General features: G+C 34.5%; 1 protein-coding gene across 1 annotated transcript; it reads left to right on the plus strand.

Moving 5' to 3' along the window:
* Window positions 1-5,443: 5,443 nt before the first annotated feature.
* Smp_087980 (putative pyruvate dehydrogenase) lies at window positions 5,444-7,563 on the plus strand (the record flags this gene model as incomplete). Its single annotated transcript, XM_018789195.1, has 2 exons — window positions 5,444-5,719; window positions 6,303-7,563. The coding sequence occupies 2 exons, from the start codon at window positions 5,444-5,446 to the stop codon at window positions 6,489-6,491; spliced, it is 465 nt and encodes a 154-aa protein (XP_018654663.1). The 3' UTR covers window positions 6,492-7,563.
* Between the last annotated feature and the right edge of the window lie 12,952 nt (window positions 7,564-20,515).

Here is a 20,515-nt window from a genome sequence, read left to right on the forward strand (position 1 = left end):
TCCGGTTCAGCTAGAAATGCTAGATCAGGTCAACTACTTTTGAGTCGACGGAACCCGGGAATAGATTAATTTAATGACTGCTTTTAAATCAACCGTAGCACCAGCTGTGTTAGATATAATAGGTGTTCAAATGACGGTACTTCCAGATTGTTGAAGGGAATGCCGGTAGATAAATGTAATCTTTAAATGAACCGTAACATTCTTATAAAAGTGGCATAACCTTGATATCGCCTAGAACTTTTTATTTAAGAATGTAATCTACACTATGTAAATTATGGTGCTCTAAAAGAAACTTGTTAAATATTCTGTTATCATAAGCCATTTATCACAGGCGTTCTTTCTTACAGACTGAGGCAATCGGCGATCGAGAAAGGTCAAATGGGATTACGTTCAGTTCCCAAACTCTAGCTAATATCCCAGCCAATAGCTAAAACTGGACCACCATCCTTAAAGATCTCAGGTGTTAATCCGCTGCTATCCGCCTCTTTTAGATTAACTGTGGTTTTCTGTACTTGACTCAGTTGAGGGGGGGGGAGATGATTTTGACAACCCATTCAGGTTACTTGATAACTGTAGGCAACTGAAGGGTCACTGAGAAGAAATCAAACGTTTCTTCAAAGTGTTCTGGGTTGGGAGTGAAACCTTGTCCCATCTTTTATAGGAGAGCGGAAAATTCTCTATAAAATTTTTTCTTTGCTTCATCGAAACTGCAGTCAGTGTGACCGTAAGCAAAGACCACGAAGGAGCTACGTTCAGTGCCCCTGTTTATTTGCGAGTTCTTATTGACAGCTCACAAATGACTGCCTATTTGAATTCGGTCTAGGAGAGCTTTTTCTGTGTTTGAACCTAATATTATACCTACACTTGGTGTTTCGGAGACACAACACACATTAATGACACGGGATTCTAGAGTAGTTCTGCCTAAGGATGTCTGTTAGCTTATTTGACATAAAGTATAAATATCAAAAGCTCCGAGATGTAGTTTAGAGGACGGTTTCAGGAGACATGAGATAACATCCCGTGTAGTCAAATTTCCGGTAGTAATGTTGAATGAGGTATAAAAATGATGCCATAGGAGAAGGGTTGATGGTAGGGATGAAATAAGTATTGAAAAACGAGAAAAGACTTTAATCGTAAGCAAGGCGATCTCAGTTGTTGTCCAAGCCAAATTACGTTATAGGTTTAAAATTGAGACCCGTCATTTAAGAGCCAAGTGGTTAGATCACTTAGATGGTACTGCACTACCTTATAAACATTGCTACTTTCATAATTGGTTTGACATTTATTCATTTTGATGTAGGTAGGTGATTGTGGAGCTGTAATTGGAAGTTATTCACCTCCTTGTGAAGTTCCAGTTACAATTCCATCTTCGATAGACATCTACACTCAAACCTCTGGGGAATATACTAAAGAGCATTGGGAAGCCAAGCTGTTGATTCCTCCTCATACATCTGAAAATGAAGCAGATGTTCGGAGAATTAAATCTAGTCATCCTGTCCATGAAGCTGAATTTTTAATTCGAGATGGTCGACTTCTTGGTAAGGATATTATCCTATTTATATTTCTGTTTCTTAATAATTACACATGGTTTCATAATAGTGAGCATATCGATCTGCTGAACAAAACTTTTCCTACCCATTATCAAAATATAAGCAATTGTATGTTAAAGTAATGACTAACTATTAATGTATGGTTACTGGTAATTTTCCTAAGTTGAGTGAACAAAGTCTGACCGTTGCTGCTACCTTGACGTGGTGGTCGGGCTTGCCTATCGTGATGAACCAATCGAGCTACACTGGCTGGAACAATCGTTCCTCAGTGTCCTAACATGCCAGGCAGGTAATTTGATGGGCGGTTAATCTAAAAGGAGCTAACCCAAGGTTCGAGGGCGAAGTCGTACTGCTGGCTGTACAGGGGTGTGACGGCAGTAAGGTGTTTCCTTCAGACAACCAACATAACAGCGATGATGCTTTCCCACAAGGAGAGGTGAGGTTAGAAAAGTTCGATCCTTAAAATGCACACTTCTCAACATGTACGAAGCTAACACGAAAATTACTCTACTGAAACTTCGCTCCATACTACACATTGAAGCCTTCAACGTACTCAACCAATAGACCAATAGGCCTCCTTGGCTAAAACCCTGGAATCTCGTTCCATTGATGTATGTTGTGTCTCCAAAACATGCATACAGGATCCTAGTGGGGTCATACACTTCACTTAAGAAGTCAAGTGTAAATAAGACAATATCGGGAAAAGACGACACTCTTATCTGCTCTCAGCCCAGACGTTTAGAACGATGGGCGGAACACTTTAAGGACCAGTCCAGGCAGCCTTCAGCTACTCTACAACTTCTCACCATTCCCAAACATCCTGAATGGAACACTGAAGTAGGTCCCCCGACTCTAATTGAAGTTCAATAAGCTATGGCTAGTCTGAAATGAGGAAGAGCAGCTGATGAATTGGCTCCAGAGGTCTTTAAGTATATTGGTCCAGTTTTAGAGATTAGGTTGACTAATATTTTAGCTAAAATCTGGGAACTGAATACAATCCTATCTGACTGGTCGCACTCACTGATTGTCCCAATATATAAGAAGGGACCAAAATCTTCTTGTGATAATCACAGAGGGATTAGTTTGACTAATATAGCATCTAAAATGCTAGCCTCAATATCGGGTGCCTAACTAAGGCTCGTGAACTGCAAACACCAGACAATCAGGCTGGCTTCAGACCTGGTCGTAGCTGTATCGACCACATATTCACTTTTCCTCAGGTTCTAGAACACAGACATCCTTATAGGTGTCCGACAATGACAGTTTTTCTTGAATTTAAACCAGCATTTAACTCTGTAGACCGAGAGGTTATGTGGCAGTGTCTGTCATTGAAAGGTGTACCTCAAAAGTCCATAAAACTTGTGAAGACTCTTTACTCGGACACTACTAGTCGGGTCAGAGCTGATGGCGAACTGTCATCCGACTTTGCAACCTCAAATGGTAATCGGCAGAGCTATCCACTATCTCCATGTCTGTTTAATTTCATCATAGACCTACTGCTGGAAATAACTTTTTCGTCGACTGAATTTTCAGGAATCGATCTCGTACCAAGAGGTCCACTTATCGACTTAGAATACGCAGATGACATAGCCCTGTTTGGTGAAGACGCTGACAAAATGCAGTGTTTTTATAGCACTGAGTGACAATGCAAGGATATCTGGAATGTGTTCCTCCCCTCAAAGTCCAAATTGTTGCCCCAGGACTGGCCGGCGTCAACACCTGAACTAAGGATAGGGAGTGGAGTAGTCGAACGTGTCGACAACTTCACCTATCTTGGAAGTCGTCTGGTCAGCCCTAATGGGTTGGTGTCTGACAAAATCTCAGCACGGATTCAAAAAGCTCGTTTGGCTTTTGCCAACTTACGTCACCTATGGCGAAGGTGAGATATCCATCTATCAATTAAGGGATGAGTATACTGTGCGACAGTTTGTGCTGCTCTACTTTACGGCTACGAAACGTGGCCATTAAGAGTAGAAGATACTCGTAAGTTACTAGTATTCGATCACAGATGTCTTAGACCTATTGCCAGCATCTTCTGGGATCACCGTGTAACCAATATTGAGGTTAGACAAAGGGTACTAGGGAATGATGGTAAATCAGTTGATGAGGTTGTGAATCTTCATCGACTGGAGATGGTTGGGCCACGTGTTACGTATGCCTAAACACTGATTACTAAGACGCTCAATGCTGACTAGTGTTGGGGATGGTTGAAAGAATGTTAGCGACAGCCAAACAAAAACGTGGCATCAGTCCACAAAGTCACTAACCTCTGGTCTGTGCCATGTTGGTAGATGCAGACTACTTGATTAGAGTCTGCGTGACTATCGTAACCAGTGGTTGGAGACTCTTGGTAACATGGCTTAGAATCGATCACAATGACGTAGGTGTATGCACTCTTTGTCTTTCCTTAAACCGTGAGATTAAAATTGCTTCATACCTTTATTTCTACGAACTAATTCTTTCTTTCTGTATTATATCGTTATACACAATCTTTCTTTTATATATTACCACCATTGAAGTAACTACTATGAATTTGGTGTTCATCTTGTTGTGTTAATGAGGTGTGGCAACTTGGGACGATGCATATATGTGCCTAGTCCTACGTTGTAACTGACTGACTGACTGACTGACTGAATGAATGAATAAAGCAGGACATTCAATAGAAATCTTTGTTCACACTTTACTTAGGTGCTGAGTAACTGGCTGATGGTAAAGAATTTTCGAAATAAACATATATATTAATTATTTTTAAAATCTGTATTGTCTGTATTATTAATTGCAAGTGAAAGGCTAGAAGAACACAACTGTTTATCCTGATTCCCAGCTTGTTGTATTTATGTGTAACCTACGTGATCGAAAAGTAGAATACAGTGCAGAATGGTGTATGAAAAATTGTTATTCATTATCATATTGGATAAAGTCTTGATGCCAGTACTTTGATACTTGTTTACAAACTCGGTTGAATCAAACTTCGAAAAGAATAGTTCTAGTGAAATAATCTCTACTTGCATTACCAGGGTTAATCTCAGTGTCTAAAATTTGGGAAACTATGTAAAGTACTTTATTTCGGTTCGTTTCGTCTTGCGATTTCATTCGCTTCTTAGAGGGAGATGTACACATAAATGAGTCTGGTCATGGTATGGGAAGCGTTAATTTTATCCTATATTTGGGAATGTTTGAAGTGTTTTGTATAATAATTCATTAATAAGTGAGAATACAGTTGTGGGCGCGAAAATAAGATGTCCGTCAACGGTTTTATTGTTTTCTTTTTAGTTAGTTACAATTTAGTGAGCGCGATCAATGTGCAAGTGAGAATGTTTGCTTACTGAAGAGTCGTTTTGCAAAGACCAAATTTAATAAAAATTAATAAAAAATTATTTTATAGAGTTCAGATCATGAGTCAATTGAAGCTAGACCACCATCGAAAACCTGGAAGCACTGGAAGGCCGTTTCGTCCTATTATGGGACTCCTCAGCAGTGCGCATCCACGATCCCGCACTCGCGAGATTCGAACCCAGGATCTACCAGTCTCGCGCAAGAGCACTTAACCGATAGACCACTGAGCCGGTATCCAACGGTGTTAATGTCTAACTCCAACCGATCCACGAAATTATTTTCCAATGAAAGAGCAAACCAATGTAGGCATATGTTTCTCTTTTTTCTCTCGAAAGCACGTAGCATTCTAACTTAAAAGTGGCCACACATCTTGTATTTGCTCTATTGGAGAACTAAAGTCAGCTGACTTACTAGTAATAACGTGATTTCAATTTCATCTAGTTGACGTAAAGTTGTCAAACCGTACCATACTACTTGAAATAGTATAAGTAGTTTTCAACACAAAAATATTAAGATATATTACAAACTTCCATTTTGCTTCATTTTTAGGTGAATTAATGCCTTTACGTGCATTTGGGGATATTCGTTTCAAATGGCCAACAGACGATTTGAAGAACATCGCACGCTTATTGGATCTCCCTCCTAATTATCCCATCTTTCCGCGTTTTTATGCCAGTCCACCGTACTTAGTCGCCACACCTCAAGTTTTGTGGAAACCCCTTTCTCCTCTTTGTGATCACTTCTTAATCTTGGGAACAGATGGCTTGTGGGATATGATTTCACCCGCAGAGGCTGTGCATGTGGTTGCTCGTCATTGGTATGATTATAAAGGTGTAAGTTTTTGTGTGTAATTTTATGTTTTGTACAACAATATTGCGTTAATATTGAAAAAGTATTTTCCCTCGTGTTTCACAGATTGTTGAGTTCACCTGCGACAAGGGTATAACATCAAGTTGTTTTGTTAGACATTAAAATTTTATTCTGTTTTTGAGTTCAAAGCCTTTGTTAAAGTGCTGTGGTCCAGGGATTAATGGACTCAACATTCAATCCCTTTACTGTTGAAGAATTTTCTATTTGGATAATCGGGCAGTATATGTAATCATCAACAAACAACGTTAAAATCAATAAAAACCTCATTGTTTAGTCGGAATTTTCAGTGGTTGGTAATTAAAGTCACTACAACTCTTTTGTTAGTATAAAAAGCGCAAATTTTCTGGAAATCGAGGATACGCCCTGATAATAAGTATCAAAAGTGGGATTTCAATATCTGACATTATTTCTATAAATCGAGCTACAAGTTGCAGTACATCATAGTTGTTGTTTGCTTTAGAGTTCTGGTCATTTTGTTGCTCTTCAATTATGCATGTGTTGGTTACTATCAGCCAGTTAATTTATACCGTATCTGTTTTATTTCAGAATCCATCTTGTTGTTCTGGGGATACTGCTGCTAGTCGTTTAATTCGAACTGCACTTGGTGGTACAGAAATGAATTCCGAGCAAATAGCCTTACACTTTTCAATGCCAGCCTCTTTAGCTAGATATTATCGGGATGATATTACTGTCATAGTTGTTTACTTACCTACTGCTTTCTGCGATTCTATTTAATGATTAATTATTACTCATATGTAATTTAGATTTGTTATTTCTATTTCAACCCTAGTTCTCATCTGCCTATACTCTTGTTTACTCTTCCAAATATCTTGGGTATCGGTATCATATGCACATAAATGAAGTATTTCACACAATCTAAAAATCTGTATGTTGATTAGTTTCTGGTGTTTACTCAGCAATGTGATAAATACTTTTATAGTTCCTTTATCCTTTGGCTTTATTAAGTTATCTTGTAATGTAAAATAGTATTAGCTATCATCGATTAGTTAACTGACCACCTCTTAAAACTCGATGTATATTGAAACTGCATTTAAATCCTTTCATATATATTATATTAATTAATATAAGTTATTACGATTATTTTGCTTTTAGTCACGTTCTTATAGTAAACTTTCGCTTTTAACTCTAACCATAATTTTCTACTGAAGTTTCTGATGTAAGTCCGATAGAATGTATATCATTATAATTACTGTTGTTTGCAATTGTTCGAACTCAGTTAAATCACATTTCAATACTTAGTTACCTTAGTTTACTTTTCATTTTTAAAAGTTTTATTTGATGCTTGTGTATCTAAAGTTTGTTTATCATAAAACCACAAATGTGATTGTAAAAAGTGGCACAATTAGGAAAAGAATTACTCTCAAAAATTACTGTGATTATCATCCTACTAATTAGTATACTATTGTCATCAACCAGGTCTCGTTAGTTTAACAATTTTATTTTATTCCGTCAAACTGTGAACATAAAGTGCAAATGGCAACCTTTTTTGGTTGCTGTTACTAATGTTATTATCAATAATGTATAATCACATACGTTTTAGCTTGTTTATGTGTGTTTACATTGATCTTTTGTTTTCAAATGTATCCAATTATTTTTAATCCATTCTTCTTATTCTACCTTACCTTCCTATACTTTCGATTCATTCATGTCTGATATTCTTGAACAAGAGAAGCCAATATACATTGTATTCTTGAATTGTATATTTCTTATTCATTATCTCTTCGAGCTATCCGCTGATAAACTTATCATTATCCACTTCCTTTCTTACTGATCTTGACGTCTCTTTCCGGGGAAAATACGAGGTTAAAAAAAGAAGAATCTGAGAAAAAGTGACCATGTATCGTATCACTTTTCTGCCGATCATCAGGTATGAGTTCATGTGTTATAACTTGTCAATTTGTTTTTACTCAGTGGTTTTAGTATATTTGTGTAAAATAATGAATTACAAATCAGAACCATCTCTATGATTAAATATTGTTTGTACATAAAAATCCAATATAATTCTTTACTAGTCACATTTTAAACAATTTTACTTGGTATCATTTATGCTATCATATTCAAAAAGTTTTTTTTACGGGTTTCATCGTTTATGAGCCTAAAAAGACTGATAAGTCACGTTCGGTGTTTAAAAGCGATTGATAAGAAACTCCGAACATAGTTTTCGCGCTAGTTGGAACCCATTCTCTGCGCTTATAGGCAGTTTTGAAGGAACTGATACTCTGTGAGATTTGAACCCATCAATATCAAAGTCAAGAGTATTACCACTAGTGTATTCATGAGGTAACTTCTGCTGTCGAATAATGAAATTACTGTGGTCTATATAAAACCGAATATACTGCATGTTAGTAGCCTATCATTAATTTTAGATACAATTAACTGGACATCAATCCAATAGTTTCTCTTAACTAGTGTCTTGTTTTCTTTAAATATGAGTCCATGAATGAAAAAATTAATATCGTCATCATGTTAAGGCTTGAAAGTTTTAGTTCGTACATTTGCACTACAAAAAACTAGAGGAATTCCACCGATCTAGGTTTTGTCGTAGTCATGATGATTCAAGAATAAGATTTAAGATAGTTATATCATTAAAATAAAAATAATGTCACGATTTTGTCTTCAAATGTTATACGATCCATACTCTCATCGAATCATGTCGATGATAATTTTATTCTCATGGATATTTAAGTTATTTGAGAAATCCATTTATTTGCAAGAAATAAACTGTCATCATCAACCTAACTCAGAAAGGAATCCTAGCATGAGTTTTTCATCATGGTCACTTACACTTCGAAGTTCCATTTGATTAACAGCAATAAGATTTTAAGGTAATAAAACAGGTAATGTGAGAAAAATGTTTCAGTTTTAGAAAAGACTTTTGCACGTCAAATTATCAGACTAGTTTCAGTTGGGTTCGCGAATCGCTTGAAGAATGTCAGGTACAAAACGAATGAAAAGAGAAAAGTAAATAGCTTGAGACAGACACATTTGTTGCGCATCTGAAGTAACATACCTTGTTGCTACTTTCTAGGCTATTCTCATGTTGAATTTAACAACAAGCTCATTTAAACCCCAGGGGATCATTACTACTTTCCAACTTTCTCATTCAACTTGTTCGTTACAATCAAACGAAACGAGTTACGCTCATAATAAACTATTGGTTCCCTAAAATCATTCAAGGTCAGACGTGTTAATATACCTAATTCTTTAGAATAGTCGCTCACGTATCTTCAGGTGTTATGTCTTACTCCTCTTTCATCGTGGTGTATTTTGAAGCATCTCCCCGAAAATTTGAATAGAAATGTTTTTTTACATCCATATATTATCTCCTTTTAAATCAGATTAAACGAGTAAACGTCAAAAGTGATGAACTCTGCTTTCTCTATCATTTACTATGTAAGAGCAAGCATGTTTCATAATTTTCATATGGCAAAGCTTTGTGTTTACTGAGATTATCGAAGGTCACTGAACAGTTTGTTAGCATTGTACTGAAAGACATTACGAAGCAAAAAGTGATAAGCTTGTATGTGATAATAATTGAGTTATAGGATTTTGTGGTACTGGTTTTTTTTCATTAGTGAACCTCTGAGAATCGAACAAAACAGCACTAATTATTGATAACAAGCGTTTCTGAATTGTTTAGAAAGGATATTTTTGTCGAAAACTTCCCGCAATAATGCTTGTTACAACACATTTATAAACTGTCATGAGAGATAACAACATAGTATGCTAATGTACTTTGGCTTCGATTCCACAATGGATTTGGTCCCCGTGTTTGCTAAACTTAGTCTGTCATCAAACTATATGCGACTTAGGAATACTAACATCAGTAACGCGAAAAATTAATGAAAGGAACTCGCTTACAAACGGAAAGGAAGTAAAATCAGTATAATATGTTGTAATACTCAGTAGAATTATTTTTTTTATTCTAAATTGTCCTGATATAGCCTTCATATGTTATTGATGTTATGTTATGTTATTGATGACAAAACTATAACATATTTTGTACAATTAATGTCTATAGAGAATAAATAAGGAGCTTCTTAAAGTAGTTTATCCTCACCCACGTAGTTCGTCATGTGATTTAAGGTCGGATCAAATATTTCAAAAAGCTTACATTGAAAGTGTTACAGTGATTCATTTCAGAGTTCTAGAAGTCAACACAAATGACTTGTATCTGACCGGTGGGGTTACAAAATGACTATAATAGAACAAATAGATAGTAATCGCAATGTTTGCTTAAAAGATGTGGGAGTTAAACTATCTTAATCAACGAAGAGTAAAACGTTTATGAAAAACAGATTAGTTTGTAAGTTTAGAAGGAATTAATAAAACAAGTAAGACTTTAATAGTAAGTGAAATCCTGTGAACCACAGAAAGTTAACGCAAAGTTACCTTTGAGGTAAAAAGAAAATCCCGAATAGATTAACAATATTTTTAAGTCCATGGTATTCGTGGTTACTTAATAACTGGAAATGGAATTAGGGGCCAATAAAATTAAACAAGAGGTTAGTTAATTTGCTCTATTCAAACTGCATGGTCGAACGTAATTAAAATTTGTATGCTCAACTACAGAATAACACACCCATAACTTGAATTTACTATCACAGTTGTGACGATAAAGACATTCTATTATTTAGTAGAGCATAACTAAAATGTTGACAGCTATGTTACCACCACCAAAATGCTTGCTTGTGAACCTTGTACACATTTTTGAGCAATCGAATACATTCAGTATTACTGCTTTCCATTCATTAGTATCAGATGACCTTTCCATATGCTTCATCCAATTTACTTGTAAAATGTCTTCTAGTCAAATTTCTGTAGGCCATTAAAATTAATGAAATTCCCGATTTTTCGCTGCATACCTTTGAATCTGAAATAGATTCGAGTATCTAGAAACAAGTGACCCAGTTGTTTAATTCTCCTAATAAAGTGAACCGCATGTCAAAGTTGTTTTCACTAAAACGATTTCTGTTCTCAACCAATTCGAAAGTTGGATTAGAAAGTCCAACACAAAGGACTAAAACATACATGCATACATATTATTTGGGCTAATAGTATAGATATCAGCCTAAAAATTACCATCTCTATAAGAAGTCTCAGTTTTTAAATATTAAACATGACAAATTTTTGGAGAACATTTTAAATAAGTAGATTGTTGGCGAAAAGGATGTGTTAGTAATGTCGCGTTTCAGTTGTCTTCATTAACACTCATATAATAAAGAGTACTTAAATTGTTTTTAGAATTAGGAAACCTATCGAAAAACACTAAATTTAGGAACATCATCCTCGATCTTTTCATTTCCTGACTATGCTCATATAAGCACGGGAAGGTAGGTTTTACACTTCAGTTCATATATTCACATCTGCAATAACCACCTGGGAATAGTGTTGTTTATTTCCCCATAAGTAATAAAAATAGTACTTAATTCACTGTTTGCAATTATGGATAATTACTACTGGGGTTAAGTAGTCTGATGATTACAAATTAACACGTGTCAAGCAGGTATCAAGAATTTGTGAAGCATTAATTGCTACGTATTAAAAGTGGTAATCAATGAAGAGTTTAGAAACCTATACGTACATATTTCACGTATCCCATCACTTTTGCCATAGTTAAATGAATACCGAGTTTCTGATGCATACTTCGTGGTGTTTGATATTTGGATCTAGCACTATCAGCTATTTGGGTTAACTAGAACTATATTTGTCGAGAGAAATTTACACCGTTATGGTAAATGATATTCCTGAAGATCAATTCAATCTAGCTGTATTATTTGAATATAACTTTGTTTACTGGGAATAAAACCTATGAGATTGAATATTATTATTTGTCGTGATAACTAACCAATATATGTTATTTGCGTTAAATTCGATGAACATAACAAATATTCATAAACTGATTAACTAATTGTTTTATTCTCAAACGGCTGGTCCCAGCGGGCTTTTTGAAGTGGTTGGATGTTTTATGAACTGTTACCCCCTACACTTAAGTCCATCTAATATTCACGTTCAAATGAAATAGTTGCCAACTGTACGAAAACCTATTCATAATTATCTAGCTAACCGAGAATTTGTGAAACGTGTTACATATTATTTGTTAGAAATTATTAGCATAAGTAGATGGACTGTAAATTCTTTAATAGTAAGGTGAGAAATTAGGCTGGTGCAATTAGAGATGAAAAATATATTTAAATCTCATGAAAACTAAACCTCAGTAATTAGTTTCAATATTATCTGAACATCTTTATTCTTATTTTGGACATACACGATGATTCATTTAACTTATGTGAATTTTCGAACTAATTATGAGTCGAGAAATTGGTGAATTATATGTTTATGAAAATTCTCCTATTGCTAAAAGAGAACTTTAATATGTATCCAGACGTTAAGCTATAAGAATGTTAACCTGTCAATAATTTAACTATAAGGCCTGAATGAAATTTTCAGCTTCTACATCATTATAATATAAGGAAAGTAATTTAGAAGTCACGAGATCAGTTTAGCAATCGAAAGTAGGAATCGATAAACTTAAATCATATGTCGGAAGGGGTTTTTGTAGATATTATGATAATTTTAATAGTTGAGATCATGAGTAAATTGAAGCTAGACCACTGCTGAGGAGTCCTACAATAGGACGAAATGGTCGTCCAGTGCTTCCAGGTTTTCGATGGTGGTCTAGCTTCAATTGACTCATGATCTCGACTATTAAAATTAAATCATATAGTTGGAAGGATGAATCAACGATACAACTTGTAAGTCGAATCCTAATTCAATACTTAGTTTTGATAACTAAAGAGATCTTAACATTCGTAAAGCAAAGGAGAAAAATGTCAAAATTAATGGATTGTGTTTAAAGCGTTACCATATACTGATGATCTCATTACTACACGCCACAGTCTTTGAACAGGTTTTCATAGAAAACATTTATCTTCTTCGGTTGTCACTGTAGGGTTTATCTAAACTTGTGATTACAAACGATTCACAAATTAATTCAAGTTCTCAGTATGCTGATACTATCTATCGGTTACTATTTTAAGTTCATATAACTTACTCTAGCTTCTCAACAGGCCAATTTATCCATTCTTCTTGAGTCACGTTTTGACCTTGTTAATTATTCAATCATCAAACTTGAATGTTTTTATATGAGCGTATGTGTGTGTACACTTCTTATCCTATTTATCACATGTCTGTCATTTATTTTTATCTGACTATAAATATTGATTAACGCTTGCTTAAAAGGAGTTGGCTCACACACCTCCACTGCACGTCATTTCGCTTCTCTCTCTTCTCTTCGTCCCTCTGATTGTTTGTTCTAATCACTGAGGGCATGGAATATACATATTCAAAATCCATTCTCGTATTTGACTTATTTTAATTCCGTTATACACTAACTCGAGTTAAGTCGGTGATTTTATACGAGGATTGGCTAAGTGTATATTACAATAACAAGCAATCAGAAAAATGATCAAACGAGAGTCAGATAAAGGGCCACACGTATCCACTAGTTTTAATGATGTATTTTTTGTCAAACATGTTTTTAGATATAAACAATAAGGCGAAAAATTCGGCGGAAGTTTGAATACGAGTTGAACATTCGTCTTAATGAAGCAAATTTATTTGAGTCTCTATCATGTTACTATAGATATTATGAATATCGGACTTCTTCAGTATTTCTTAACAAACCCTTATTTATATTTTTTTAGTAAATGTTTGATTTCTCAAATCTTATTTTGATCAATTTAAATGATATACCTTTAACCTTCTTACTTATCTGTTGTTATCCATGACCAATCATATTTCCAATAACATACTTTCCTTATTCATTTTTGTGTCTGAATAATATCATGGGGAATGTCGGTGTGTGTTTTAAGATTTAATTTGAATTTCAAATGGTGGCAAGATAAGGATTGTAATATGGTTTTCATACCACAAAACATAAGTAGACAATTATATTTTCCCGAAAATTTTATTTCAGTTAATCTTTTCTGCTGTGGTTGACATAGGAATGTCTATTTCAAAATTTATTAGAGTTCACATTGAGTCTTCATGCTGACACAAATACGTTTGGTTTGTTGCTTCCCAGTATTTTAATTTAATTATCGGGTACCATTTTAAAACTCACAATATTGAATTAAACCCATTAAGTCACTAAACAAAGTAAAGACGCTTCAACGAAGAAAATCTTCTTCACAACGATGCCATTTACAGAAGCTGTATAGTTGTATTTGTAGTTATTATTTACACAGTGACTTGGAATGAAATCGTGGCCTGATGTGTCATTAAAAGGGGTGCAAAAAGTTAATCAGAATTTAAAGTTACCTGATACTCAAAGCGTAATAAGAATGGAAATACAATTCATAAAAGTATGAAAAAATAACTGTACAGTTGACGATTATGAAATCGTATGAGCAAACACATAACAACAAAATACTCCAAAAAAATGAGAAGAGGAGTTTTAAGATCATGGGAAGTCAAAAGCCTGAATATACTGTTTCTGAACACAAATATCAGGCTTGAATTGATGAATTTCTCAAGCCTCTGTTATTGGCAACTTTCTAATCTGGCCTCTCTCTCTTACTTTATGAATAATTCCGAACGAAGAATCTGGTGGAGATGAACAGAATTAATAAATTATTCAACAGTCAACCTGGTGGCTGGTTGGAATTCTCCTTTTAATAACTGATATGACGGGAGAGGATAATATGATTTCGGTCAATATTTTTGGACCAATTAATTAGAAATTTCAACCAGGGTGACGGGTGTGAACTTTGTTCCATGTGATAATTACATTCCCGTATCAATTCAGGTGAACTTTATTCGGTGTGTGCTTTTCAGTAACCATATGTTTTCCCTCTATATGTGATATTGCTACGTGTGTGTAAAGATACGTATATAAATGATTGTATTTTAGTCTAATGACGATGTGATTTTGAAACTTGTTGTGGAGGTATTTTTGAAGATTCAATAAATCTTCGTCGCACCAGTATTTTGCGTTCTTACTATGCATAGAGAGAATTGCAGTGGTTTGCGCTTCAAAGTATAAACACAATATGTTTTATGGGAGCAAGAAAACTGGTAGATATATGTTGAGGTGCTCCAAAGATGGTATTTATCCTTGACAAATCCTTGTGTTAAGCATCTGCTGGAAAATACAATTTAAAGCTCAGTTGAATGAAAAGATTTCTCTGAGGTTTCGGATAGTCGGCTTCTTAAAGTCACTGCAGTTATTTCTCATGAGAACGTAATTTTCACGAACAAAATCTTCGGTAAAGTAGGGGTTATTTTAGTCAGGAGTTCTAGTTTCAGGTTGTAAAACAACTGTCACTGTAAAGGCATATTTGTAGAGAGAAATTCAAAGTCGAATGAAAATTTCCACCCCTCAGAGAAAATGATGTCTGTCGAATCGACAATAGTAAAGGAGTCAAATACGGTATGTTTTCTGACCTTATTTTTAAATGGCTAAAGAATTCCTACCAATCATTTGGAAATAAGATGATCTGGAAAGTCGTTTATACCCATTATAGAGTGATGAGGGAAGTTTTTTTTTTACATACTATCAGAAGTTTATAAAGTCGTGGGATAGTAGAACCAGACGGTCTCAAGTGTTCAAATAAGTCACTACTAATATTGTCTTGTCCTTCCCTAGATTTTTGCCAATTTCTGTTCCATCCAATCAATTGTATACTCCTTCGAAGTTTATTCAAAGAAACTGATTGTTTCTGTTATTAAAAAGGATAATTTATTAATACAATCTTTTTTGTCCATGAAGATGATCTCAGTACACTTATCTAAACTAATTACCACTAAATCATTATCTGTTAAAACGTCGTTTGATTGAAATTTGTCTTCTTTTGATCAAAATCATTTCTTAGTATATTTTATGTTGATGCATCAGTGGGAGCAGTCAACAACGTTCGATTTGCATTGTTTGAATTTTTTTCTGAAACTGTTTAAATCAGATATTTGCTCGATAATTACTTTGAACTGTGTTTTGTGTGAATTTTATCAATATTTGTTGGTGTCGCGAAATTTCCAACTAAGCGACAGTACCTGCGGATGAAAGAAATGACGATGAATGTGGAAAGTTCAAAAAATATACCACTACTGTTGTGACGAGACTCTGTGAAAACATAACTTTAAAGTTTAGGAAGAATCCAGGAGGAATGCAATCGTACACCTTACTTCCTAAAACACCCGATAAATATGTGTGTAATTTTCTAGCATTAAGTTATCCATCTTCCAACTGCAGGCTATGTCACTACTCTTCAAAACAGTAATTCATTCACTGAATTATGTAACCAATAAAGTCTTTCCGTGGTTATTTTGGCAGTATCGTTTTGTACAGGGATAATTTTCATTAGTTTTGAGAAGCAAGTCTATTTTCAATCATACTTAAATTCTTTTTTTTTGAAGAATGATATGCATCTTATTTTGTTGCTAGATCATTCTACTTTCCCGCTATCTGAATATTCATACGAAGACAGTTAACCATAAGTTAGCGGCTATCAGTTGTACCTCTTGGATTCATACGACGAACTCCACTGCGAAGTGGTGCATGGAGGACAGCTGGCAGTTATATTTCAAGTAAGGACCAGAGTCAAACAAGGCTGCCTACTCTCCATCTTTCTCTTTCTTCTGGTGGTTGACTGAGTTATGAAGACCTCCACATCTGAGAGGAAGCACGGAATAAAATGGACAGGTTGAATGCAACTAGACGGTTTCCACTTCACAGATGACCTGGTCCTTCTATCCCACACACACGAACAAATGAGGGTCAGGGAAAACAGTGTATCAGCAGCCTCTGAATCAGTAAGCCTCAACATACACAATAGAAAAACCAAATCCTCAAACAGAACACGGAGAACACCAACCCAATCACACTTGATGGAGAAATTTTGGAAGATGTGGAAATTTTCACGTATCTGGGTAGCATCATCGATGAACGTGGGGGATCTGGTGCAGATGTAAAGGCGAGGATTGGTAAAGAAAGAAAAGCATTCCAACAATCGAACAACATATGGAACTCAAAACAAATGTAAACCAATATCAAAGTGAGAATCTTCAATACGAACTCCAACACAGTTCTGTTGTATGGAGCTGAAACATGGAGAACTACTTCAACCAACATCAAAAATGTGCAAGTATTTATAAATAATTGTCTACTCAAGATAGTGAATGTCTGTTGACTAGCTTCCAGACGAAGAGGAAACTAGGAAAAGGCGTTGAAAGTGGATAGGACAAACATTATGGAAATCACCAAACTGCATTACGAAACAAGCGCTAACTTGGATACCTGAAGGGAAAAGGAAAAGAGAAAAGTTGGAGAACACACTACACCGATAATCAGAAGCAGACATGAATAGCAACTGGAAAGAACTGGGAAGGATTGCCCAGTTCAGAGTTGTATGGAGAATGCTAGTGTAGGGCATATGCTCCTCAATGAGGGGTAACAGGTGTCAGTAAGTAAGTAAGTAAGTAAGTATCAGTTGTACCTCGATGCCTGATATTTTATTTCCCATTTTTTATTTTCTTATGTCACACATCATTTAATTGCTTGTGAGCATACCCTATCGCTGTCACATGAAAAGGTAAAGCTTCGTTTAGATCCAGGTATCAGATCTAATATTTGAAAGGCTTAACGTTTATTGGCCCGATATTATTCACGTTTATAAACGATTTTTAAAAAGGAGATATTTATTATAGTCGTTTTTTTTGCACAAAATATCAGGTTTCATTATTTCAATTTTGATGAATATTTAATCTACAATTTTACGTTGTTGCTTTAATCTTTCTGTGATTCTTATTGATTTTGACAATAGCTATTTCTATGTTTGGATGTAAGTCACACAGTTTAAACAAACCTTTTTATTTCTGTTGATAAAGATCTTAATGCCTTTGACCATTAAATTTCATGACAGATATTTGATATGTCGCGTTGTTATTTAACAGAAATCTGATTACAAGGTGGACGAAAATGCATGATAACATTAAAAAAAACCCATTTAGCACTGTAAACGATAATACAACGTTGGAGATACATATTTCTAGTATGGTAGATGGAATAACTAAGGGACTTTGAAAATACTAGTTTCTATATGTTTTATTGAAATTAACAGCAAGATATGTAATCAGTAATAGATTATATATATATATATATGGTGTTTCGTAATCATAGTTTAGTGACAAAATACTGTCATCAAATGTGACTGTGAATTCATTCTTATACAGTCATGATTAAGTGTCTAGAAAAGTTTTTCATATCAACCAGTGATGTTTTCAAATGTACGTGTAAACTGCATACTTGTATCAATCAAAGAGTTTACCGCTATTTTCTTAAGCTTAAATAAAATATTACTTCTCTGCGATACATTTTAATAACGTTGTTCAGAGGTATGTTGTACTGCAAAAATGAAATGCATAATCTTTCAAGGAAAACTATAGCTGGAGTGACACAAGGGATAAAGACTTAAATAGGAAAAAAACCACGTTCATGACTATTCAGTAATTAGTTGTCTTTAATTGCCATCTACGATTTTGAAGCATTAATGTCAATAGATATAATTAAAGTCTGATGGAATTTTATACGTGAGTAACTGTTATAAATTTATGCCTGGCTTTTATCACGTGATCTATCCACCAATCGAAATACGACTTGTCTAATCTTAACAGTGTACCAAATCAATGACGTTCAACTGATATGAGAAGTCTAGCGTCCTTATTGGTCCCTTATCCACCTAGCCCTTCCAATTGAGTCCAGAACACCAATTGCAGCTTCAGCTATGCGAATCATTTATTTCAAGCATACTCGGTTTATATACCAGACAGACAGACCACATCACACCATAAAATAGAAAATAATATTTGTACAAGATCAAGCCAAATGTGGCTGTGAACGTGGGAGACAGTAATCAATAAACTGAGTATAATTTAGGAACAGTAATTAGTACAATAGTAATTTATAGGTCAGAATGAAGCTTATAATAAGGTGAATATGTATATACACAATCTAATTACTCAATAGTTAAACAATAAGAATATGTATAGAATAATAGTCCATTAACAGGTCCCGGAAATCACCCGTACTTATGTCTTTACTAGGATATAACAGTAACGATTCTAGCTAACATAATCCAAATAGTACTGCCTGATTTGTAAGTGACATCTGAAAACTAACAAATAGGTTAACTTATTAATAAATCAACGTAATAACTAATTAGTGATTCATGAGAAAATGAAAAACAGATAAATCATATTATGGAACTGAAAAAAATAACAACATTATTGAAAAATATGTAGCATTACATATTTAATAAGAATGAAAAAAAAAATAGAAATACACGATATTCATCACTAAGCAGAAAGTAGTCTCAATGGAACAAAAATCAAGCTGAAAATGAAAAAAGCTTGATTACTTCCATTCCCTCTGAATTTTTAAATTAGTTGACATTCACATGCTTTAAGCTGAATTTTTTGTACAACAAAAGTCGTACTGTTACTTCAGTTGTTCTGTTTGAGGGAAAGGAATTGTTGGTTTTCGTAGTAATGTAGGTGAATATTGGGATTAAGGTGTATTTTGTAAACTAACAGAAAACAGAACATCATTTAGGATTATGAAGTGGTTCTATGCTCATTTTTAAAGTGACACTGGTAATTTTGAGGGCCTTAAATTAGGGTAGTCTAGTAGGGAATTAAGGCTTAGTTTGTCATCATCTGTAAATCATTTATCTATATCAGTCTATATATGATGAACTATACTTTCATTAAGCTCCACGTTTTCTAGATTTTACCTAGTCGCTTAATTTTGGTCTATTAATGCATTGAGTTTTAAAATGCTTGTATGTAAATGCGAAATAGTCGAAAATTAAGAAACTTGTACATGAAAAATCGTTTCTATATTCAAATGAAATTTGTTTGGAACACTGATGATTATTCTTCATTTGTCTTGTTTTTTTCTTACACTTTTGTCTTTCTTTATATTTGAAGTTGTTTTCTAACCGTACTTTTTTCCTTTCAATATAAGTTTCTTACATTAGTCATTTATGCTTTCTGAATAGTCGGTTTGTTTGTTTGTTTGTTTGACATTTATCACGCTGATGTGGCATTTACTTATCTCCTCTATGTATTGAAATATGTTTTGTACGTCAGTAGTTAGAACATGAGCTTATCTTTTGAAAACACGGCCCATTTATTTTGTTGTCAATTATTTACACTTCATTTATATATGGTTGATTTATTCAGTAATTTTTTGTGTATTTTAAGGATTAACTACTGATGAGGTTGAACTATTAGGTAATTATTTCGTAGTCAGAAATGTGTTCACTTTTCTAAAATTATTGAAAACAGTTTGTAACCAACTTTGGAAATATGATGTTTATCATTTTCCGAAAGACTTCTCCATCCATAAATAGGTCTACTCAGTGTTTACGTAACCTAATACCGTTTTCCGTTTCTAATTGATTAATTATTTAATACAGTAAAACCCCTTTGTATTTTATTATCCATTAAACGTTTTTTTAGTAAACTGTTTTCTATTTTACCCGAAGACTGAATTTTAATAGTGACCATAACAGACATAAAAATCACCTAAATTTACTAGAAATTATACATTTCTGGGATGAGTCAATTGAAGCTGGACCACTATGGAAAATCTGGAAGCACTGGACGGCCGTTTCGCCCTATTGTGGAACTCCTAAGCAGTACGCATCCACGATCCCACCCCACGAGATCCGAACCCA

The sequence above is a fragment of the Schistosoma mansoni genome, chromosome W (genome assembly GCF_000237925.1).
Source record: "Schistosoma mansoni strain Puerto Rico chromosome W, complete genome".
Classification (NCBI taxonomy): Eukaryota; Metazoa; Platyhelminthes; class Trematoda; order Strigeidida; family Schistosomatidae; genus Schistosoma; species Schistosoma mansoni.